The sequence below is a fragment of the Fundulus heteroclitus genome, unplaced genomic scaffold (assembly GCF_011125445.2).
Source record: "Fundulus heteroclitus isolate FHET01 unplaced genomic scaffold, MU-UCD_Fhet_4.1 scaffold_94, whole genome shotgun sequence".
NCBI lineage: Eukaryota > Metazoa > Chordata > Actinopteri > Cyprinodontiformes > Fundulidae > Fundulus > Fundulus heteroclitus.
The window spans coordinates 736056-744911 of NW_023397406.1; the positions used below are offsets into that span (position 1 = coordinate 736056).

The 8856-nt window shown below is 42.2% G+C and overlaps 1 protein-coding gene across 1 annotated transcript; it reads right to left on the reverse strand.

The window, feature by feature from the left end:
- Nucleotides 1–1194: 1194 nt before the first annotated feature.
- cryz (crystallin, zeta (quinone reductase)) lies at nucleotides 1195–8856 on the reverse strand. Its single transcript, XM_012882822.3, has 8 exons — nucleotides 8688–8856; nucleotides 7318–7470; nucleotides 6766–6929; nucleotides 5047–5098; nucleotides 3058–3207; nucleotides 2243–2344; nucleotides 1974–2069; nucleotides 1195–1833 (listed from the first exon to the last, which is right to left on the reverse strand). The coding sequence occupies exons 1-8, from the start codon at nucleotides 8793–8795 to the stop codon at nucleotides 1672–1674; spliced, it is 987 nt and encodes a 328-aa protein (XP_012738276.2). The 5' UTR covers nucleotides 8796–8856; the 3' UTR covers nucleotides 1195–1671.

Genomic DNA, 8856 nt, shown 5'->3' on the forward strand with positions numbered 1-8856 from the left:
AGACACATTCATCCCAGTGGCCCGCTGGCGGTAACTATGTAGCGCTCTGGCAGAACTCGTCCTGTTCCTCCTTGCACAAAGGAGCAGATAACGGTCCTGCTGATGGGTCAAGGACCTCCGACGGCCCTGTCCAGCTCTCCTAGAGTTACTGGCTGTCTCCAGGAATCTCCTCCATGCTCTTGATACGGTGCTGGGAGACACAGCAAACCTTCTCCAGGTACGGCCTCATGGTACCAGTAGTGACACTGACCCTGGTTAACAGCAAAGCTGCTGAAAAGAGATGTCTGCTGGCGACCAGTGCAGGGTGCCACGCCTCTTGCCCAATGACCGCAGCAGACGGATGGAAAAGTGTCCGTAGCCTTCGCCTGTAAAACCACGGGGGTCGTCTCATTGCCGCCTCTTTAGTGCACCTGTAATGTGCAGCCGACACTGATCAAGAACCGCCTTTGCTTCTAAACTGACCGGATCAATATTCCTTCAGTTTAAATGACTTCGTATAATACTCTGATTAAAATGTGTCCGTTTAATTTTTTTGGAGCAGTGCACAATTGAGAACCCGTGGCCAGACTTTCAAATCAAAATGCAGACACTGTCTCCATCCAATCGCCTCCTATTCTGACTGTGTCTAGATGTGCAAAGCTGGTAGAGACAAACCCAAGAAATTACAGTGAAGGGTGGTTGTGAGTATTCACTTGGGGGCTGAATGCACAATTTTCAGAGGTGCATTTGGGAAAGATTGTGAAAACTGCATTTGTTTCCCCCTCCCACAATGATGATGCACAACGATGCACCTCTTAGTGTTCATCTGACACACTGCATTGCAGTAAAATACACTTTGTGAACACTTTGGCAAAGCACCGTAGCTGTTGACAATATTAGAAACAAAAATTTACGCTTTGATGAAGAGCGTCAGGCAGAAACTGGCTTTACGTCACGTAAACCAGAAGCTAAGATTTGAATTCCTCCTTTCCATTCACCCGAAGCCAGCCAAGGTATTATTAGCCTTACCATCATTAATAGGTAATATTAATAGAAGTTTAAATCAGTGTGATTTAACCTTGAACTTTTTCTGATTATCCCCCAGGTATTTGTGTAAGACATCGCTGTCCACAGAGGCTGCATCCATGTATTGTAAAAAACAAAACAAAAATACAGTACTATTCAATAAAGTACTTTTGAAAAGAACATAATACCTTTAAGCAGACATTAAACATTCTTTTTATTATGGCCACATTTCTGTACTAAATGATTATATTTTAGGTCTGGTGCAATGTTCTGATCTTCAGTGTTGTGTCTTCATTTGATACCATTCATAATAAAAAAAATAATAAAGGATTGAAAACATCTGTCTGTGTGAAGGTGACCTAAATTATGCGTTTCACTTAAAGGAGTAATTAGAGATATTTCAGCACCAGGTGGGCTGCTGAGCACTGTCTGCAGACCAAAACAAGATGTGGGACAAGCCCCGCCTCTTTCTACCACCACCATGCTCCATCTAAAAAGAAACCTTTAGTTCTTCAAATTACCATTTTTTAGTCCTTTCTATCTAAAATAGTGAAATTTCGCTTTAAATACATAAACTTCTCAATAATGTTCTTCTTTATTGACATGACTCTATTTGCCTCCCCCTGAATCTTACTACACACCCCTTTACTCTTGGAGGTTGCCGTTTTACATAGTCAGGACGATTTTCCCAGCTGCCCCGGGGCTCTGGATGATGTCATGGTGAGCCTGGGCAGCCTTCTCCAGCGGGTACTGGGGGCCGACAGCTGGGCGCAGCCACCCGGCCTCCATTCCTGCGAAGAGCAGCGCCGCGCACTCCTTCTTCTCCTCCTGACGGGGAAGCAGGGGGGAAAGGTTGAATTACTGATCTGTGCGCACAATGTTACCAAAATGTGTGATTCCCACGTTCAGCCGCAGTTGGTCAGATGTAAGCGAGGCAGCGTGGGAGCTTCAAGGTTGGTTCTGTGTACCGGCGTGGAGAAGAAAAGGGCCACTCCCATGATGCTGCTCTCTTTGGCCATGGTGTCTCTGGGGTTGATCTCTATAGATCCTCTGGAGCCAATAACCTACAGGAAAAAGAAAGAAGGAGCAGAACCGCTAGTATTCAAGAAATAATGTTGAAAAAAATACACAAAGAAAAGCTGACACAACAGATTTGCTAAGACCTTCAAGCCGTGTTTAAAGCACTCAGAGAATGTTTAACCCTGATGAGAACAAGGAGACATGAAGTCCTACAGACCGTAACTCGTCCTCCGTACGCCAGCAGCTGGAGGTCCTTGCTGAGGTTGACGTTGGACAGCATCTCCACTATCACATCCACGCCCCGACCTCCTGTGGCCTCCTGGAGCCCAGAAACACACAACCCAATGGAATGGTGCACTGAACAAGTATTTAATGTTTTTCTTCTGGTTTTTTTGGGGGTTTTTTTTCTTCACATCTAAGCGTTACAGATCGTCAAACATTTTTATACCTGACAAACATGTGAAAATATTATTTTTCTTGTTATTAAATCATGAATTAACTTTGTGTAACCACATTTTTTGGTTCAGTTTTATGGGCCACACCCAGGCCTGATTACAGCCTGACCTGCAAAAATCAAGAAATCCCTAAAACAGAACCCCGTCTGACACGATGTACAAGATAAACAATTTCAAAAACCAACACATCGTATGCCCAATTTACAGAGATTCAAGAACAGCCCGTCTTTATGCACAAATACCTGGAGTTGCTCTCCTAAATTAATTAAATGTGTCCAGAAAACCATCTAAAAGCCGGCTTTATTACCAATATAATTATTCGTCTGTTTACTAAATTTGCAGACAGACATTGTTTTTTCTTATAGGGACTTATATAGTTTTTATCAAAGGTTATGTTGTAATTTCACAAAGGTTATGTTGATCTGATACTAAAATTAGTTTGAACATCTGAAACATTTAAGGGGAGACAAAGCAACAAAACCGGTAGAAACCTGTAAGGGGACAACGCTTTTTCCACAGCACCGTGCATCATTTTGCAGAAAATGCTTTCGGTTGGTCTCGCGGCGCGTGTCCGTACCGTGATTTTGTCCGCGTATCCCTCCTCTCTATGGTTAAAAGCCAAGTGAGCTCCATTGCTGAGGGCCAGCTTCATCCCCTCTGGGGTCCCCGCGGTCCCCAGCACCCTGAGGCCCAGAGCCCGGGACAGCTGGCATGCTGCCACGCCCACCTGTTGGTTCAACATAAAGAACTTCATAGCGCCGGTCAGAACCCAGCACTGCATGGTATCACGTCCAGCCCTGTGCTCACGTCTCCTGATATAGTGACCTAAAGCTAAATGGAATATGAAGCAAGTAAAGTCAGCAGTTTGTTTTACTGCTTTTTAATTGATGAAAAAAAAGCTATTTATTTATTTTTTTATGTCCTTTTTATAATCTTTCCCTTCTTTCTTTGCTTGCACTCATATTGGTGGCAAGCAGTTGTGGCTTCCAGAGGGGGAAACCCAAATGGTAAACCTCAACGAACGCTCAGGTAGGCAGAGAAGATCAGGATCAGATGATCAGTGGGCCTGACCTTCCCTCCATACAGGACGTGTACAGGTCTGGGGGTCAGGATAAAGGCAGCCATCATCTCTGCAGACCCCACGCATCCAGCACACGAGCCCTTTAGACCTTTACCCGCAGGCCGCTGCTAAGGAGCGCTATTCCCAAAAACCAGCCGCCACAGGGACTGTTTCTGTGCTGGACACAACGGGCAGCTCATTGCCGGGTTAGTCAGCTACGCAGCTGTGAAGCAAAATAGGCATATTGCACTTTCACAAGTCACAATCTTCCCTTTTTATTCTTTCCTCTGCATAAAAAACACGCGGCTTTTATATAATACACCAAACATCTGTACGTTGTAAACACTGTGACCGATTACAAATTCCTCGATTGTGCACACAATCATGACCAAAACAATCTGATTCTAAACCTTTGATCTACAGTCTTTGACTAAAGCTTCAAACAACAAATGTGAAAAAATTAAATAAAAATTATAGCGAACCCTTTCCTGCATAGGGGTGATTACACTAGACAGCTGAACAACAGCTGTGGGTGTTGATTATATACTGTACTCCCATATAAACTTTGCACTCTAGTGAATCTCTACATACACTGCCACCTACTGGAAAAAATACTGTAAGTTAAACAAAATATCTCCAGTATGGCTTTGAATCGAGCATTCAAGGGGACATAATGCATCACTGGTTGTAATTTAACAACACTGTTCCTGTCCTGCTCTTATAAGCACTTCAAAAAAAAAGATTTTCATTAACCTGTAACTTGAAGCTGTTGTAAGCAATATGCTTTTGAGTTTTTCAATATTTGTTCAATTGTGTTAGCTATAGTTAGTATTTACTTATTTATTTATTAAGGCTGAAGGGCAGTAGATTTCATAAAGCTCTACTAGTAAATCTGTGGAGGAAACATTTAAGCTCCAATGGGTCTTATCCTAGTCACAGGGCCTATGAATGTCTCTCTAAAAAAAAAGGAGGATTGAGATCCACTAGCGGTACGGAGGTTGGAGCTGAGGATGCCGAGGGAGATAAGGATGTTGCAATAGTTAAAGTTGCTTAAGAAGCTGAGGATTTGCCACCCGACAGAGCTCAAGGACATAAAAAAAAATATCAGCTATCTAGACACTCGTGAACAACCTGTTTGGGTGTCTTGCTTTTGTGTTCCTGAGAACAGTCAGATTTAGGTAATTAGGTTTAGATTATTCATTATTGACACTCATTTCTCATTTCATTTCTCATTTCTAAACAACATTTTGTTTTTCTACAAAAAAAGGGTTATTGTTTAAACTTGAGAATTTACTTTAATGATACGTCTAATACCAGAAACTGTGATAAAGTGTCTGCCTTTAATAGTTTTAGAAAGGCTGCAGGGATGTTTTCTCTGTCAGGTTGTCTTTCCTTCTGTTTTTGGCATTCTCGGACCTTAGTGTCCCCTGTTCCAGAAACGACCGGACCTCACTCACAGCCACAGGATAGAGTCTTTAAGACAGAAAAGCTGCATGCGGCGCTCACCCCTCCACTGGCTCCATGGATGAGGACCGTCTCTCCAGCTTTGGCATGAGCTCTGCAAAACACAACAAAGCAACCACAAATAAAGCAACCCTTCTCGTGTAATCATTATACCTTTTCATAAAAGATAATTAGGTCATAACTCTCAAAGCTACAATAACTTTTGCTTTTTATTGGAAGGTTTCTCATGGAACGGGATCAGAACATTTTGGCAACAAAGGAGTGGATGAAACAACAAAATGTGATTTTCTTTCTTATGCACATTCTTTATACTAAACCCACTTCAAAAATATTAAGTCATTTTAATGGTATGACTTACAGATTTTAACTCATATTTTTTTCCCGTTGTAGATCAAAATAACTAAGGATGGGTAGATAATGAAGATTTCTGCAGCAGGGGTGGGTGATTCAGAAGGATGTTATAAAAATACTGTCCACCAGGGGGCGGTGTTACCTTATGTGCAAAAACCAAACAAAAAAACAGCTGCACCAGTTGTATGCTTATCTGTTTTGCTGGCCTACAAGCTCTAATTTTACAACATTATTTTTTAAAAGCTTAAAGCTGAATATGTTTTTGTTGTTTTAACGTGTAAAGAACAAGTTATTCTATAGTAAGAGTGTTGATTTAGGTGACTATTATGAGGGCTATGCAGTCAGCTAATACTTCAGGACATTTATTTTGCATTGGTGAGATATTGTGTTAGTGTTTTTTTGTTTATTTCAACAGGGGATATCTGAAAACTCTTCTTACACAAACCTCCAACTCCAGCCTATATTTTAAGCCTCAGAAAGTAAAGTATTACCCTAAATTTCCCTGAAGATCGACACTGCATTACAACTTTTGTTACACTTCTCTGTGAATATTAACAGTGTTATCAAAATCCAATGACTTAATTAAAAAAAAAGTTAATGCAAGTTTGATCCAAATAAGTTGTTTGTGCTGTAGAAGTATTCACGCTTCTCGAACCTTTTCACATTTTGTTACATTATAACCACAAACGTCTATGCATTGTATTTGCATTTTATTCTAATTAACCAATGCAAAGTGGAACATAACACACACGGGGAAATGACACATTGTTTAAGATTTCTTTTTGCATAAAATGTCTGAATCAAGCGTGCATTCGAATTCAGACCCCTTTACTCTGACACCCTAAAATAAAACCAGGACAGGATGCTTTAGATCATGGCATACATGTGTGTTAAAATGGTTTAGGTACAAAGGCACGTCTGACTTTTCTGATTTTACTTTAAAACAGAATTCTGTTTTTTCCTTTCATTTTGTAACTATGTGCTTGTTTCTGCTGGTTTATGTACGAAAATAAAATCTCAATAAAAGGCAGAGAACTTTCTTTGTGGCTGTAACCTTAGACTGATCTGAATTACTAAATCTTGAATCTAATCACTGTTTCTCTCTCAAGCATTGCCTTCTGGAACATCCCTAGACGCAGGTCCCTCTGTACTAATTATACCTAAACACAAAAAACAATTATGTATAGCAGTTTTCAGAATGCACTTGTATTGAACAGGTGTGAAAAATCTGCCATTTCTTTGCCTCCTCTGTTACAAAGTGTGTGAATTCTGTGTGTATCTAACATGCAGGCAGTTTTAAGGGTCTGAACATCCGTTTTACAGGATGAATCATTTAGTACAGTGTTGTGGAGGGTCTGAACGGCTCGCAGTATGTTCTGTATCTGTGCAGACCATTGGTTTGGGTCTTACTTGTGAACCAGGGCTCTGTAGGCGGTGAAGTAAGGAACGCCTATGGCCGCCCCCTGTGTGAAGTCTAAAGCATCAGGCAGCTTGTGAACGCAGTCGTCAGCTGCTACGGCGTACTCTGCATAACCTCCGGACTCTGTGGCCGTGGTGAAGACACGATCCCCTGCCTGGAAGACACAATCAGTCACTCACCCTACAACAACCCGTGTGTTTTTCCAAACTTAATCGGACATAATGATATTCCAGTATTGTTTTCTACAATACTGGAAAACTCAAGTAACATAAATAGTTACTTCAGTCAAGAGGTGTAAGATGAGCTATTAGGGAGTAGAGCGTACAAACCTATCCCCCCCCATCTAGAACACACATCTTTATTAATGCACTTTGTTAAATGAGCAAAGCAGGGTTATTTAGTTGTAATTATACAATAATACATGGAGCATTGATCTGTAATCACTTCTTGATAAAGAACTGGATGCATATCGGGGTCTCTTTATGTTTTTCACATGACTGTATTTGTGCGTGCTGCGAGGAGTGTGTTTTTTTCACTGTGACCTTTACTGCAGTCACTCCCTCTCCGACGGCATCCACCACTCCGGCTACATCAGAGCCGGGCGTGTACGGCAGACTGGGCTTCCGGGCATAGGATCCTGAGCGGATGTATGTTTCCACCGGGTTCACTCCACAGGCACGGACACGGATCAGCACCTGCATCACAGAGATCCTGAATAGGTTTCATTTGTTCTTGAAAAATGTCGGCTAAATTTTACAAAGAGGATGAAAATCAGTTCAAAATATTCTTTGACCCAAATCTTTTATTCTAAATGTATTTTTTTTCTCTTTAAGGACTACAGTTATGTAAGTGCCTATCTCCAGACGTAATTGCGCCAGAGGAAGGGTGCACCCTGGACAGGTCACCAGTCCATCATAGGGCCACATAGAGACGCACAGGATCAATAAAACAACCATGAATGCAGACCTGACGACCATGTTTTTGGACAGGAGGAGGAAGCCGGAGTACCCCGAGAGAACCCACGCATGCACAGGGAGAACATGCAAACTCCATGCAGAAAGACCCCAGGCTGGGACTCAGATCCACTACCAACTACTCCACTGTGCAGCCCAGTTGCTGACCAGCATTCTGCATGTTGGCACCGATGATTTCTCTTTGGTGATGAGCTCCAAGCATTAAACACAGGCGGGCCTTCATCAACCCGGTCATAGCTCTCCCTCTACAGATTATCGGTCGAGCCACAGGACTGTCTGGGCCAGTTCAAAACGGTAAGCACACTTCAGAATAAACACCTTGGTTGGTAAAATTTATACTATTACAGTAGATGTAAAACCTGCCAGGATGTCCGAGTTTAAAATATTTACAGAGGAATGTCAGGATAGAAGAATAGTGATTATGACTCTAACAAAATCATATATGATAGGATAAATTTGCAATATTGCCCATCCCTATTGTCATTCTAAATCAAAGCGGTGAAATGTGTGATGGTGTGCCTGATTTTAAAATGTTGCCATCATACTTTAGAGATCAATTCTTTGAATTACTTCATATCCTTGGCATTAATCTATGTAATCCCGCCTTTTCAAAAATAAAAACAAGCAGAAGATACAGGTGAGAATCCCTGTGTGCCTGTACTCTGACCTCAGCTTTACAGCTATGTTACTCATTAATCCAAGCAGGGAAGACTTGTTGGAAACTGCTGAAAAAATGTGTCGCTTGACTTTAATATAGCAGAAGAACATCGGTGAGGTTCGCCCAGTGTTTGCGCAAAGTGTCATCCTAATGCATAAATCTTCATATTATCGCATTATTCATATTATTACTCCTCTGAAGTTGTTCTGGTTGTGGCCCCAAACTTCCACCCTCTGTCCACCTGCGGACCGGAAGTCGCGCCCGCAGCGGCCTGCCTCACCTGTCTGGGTCCCGGCTGAGGGACAGGGACGTCCGGGCACAGCCTGAGGACAGACGGAGCGCCAAACTCACTCACTCTGATGGCCCTCATCAGCCTGCTGACTGACATGTCTGCACACCTACAGGGCAATGTGCAAGTGGGGCATTCTCTCTTCTTCTCCAAGAAATGT

Bases quoted from the DNA above. Each gene is read 5' to 3' on its own strand.
- cryz (XM_012882822.3), bottom strand. From the start codon at position 8,795: ATGTCAGTCAGCAGGCTGATGAGGGCCATCAGAGTGAGTGAGTTTGGC. The intron at 6,930-7,317 runs GTCACAGTGAAA...TGTGTCTTCCAG, and splicing joins AGGGAGTGACTGCAGTAAAG to GCAGGGGATCGTGTCTTCAC. The intron at 2,345-3,057 runs GTACGGACACGC...TCTGGGCTCCAG, and splicing joins GATACGCGGACAAAATCACG to GAGGCCACAGGAGGTCGGGG.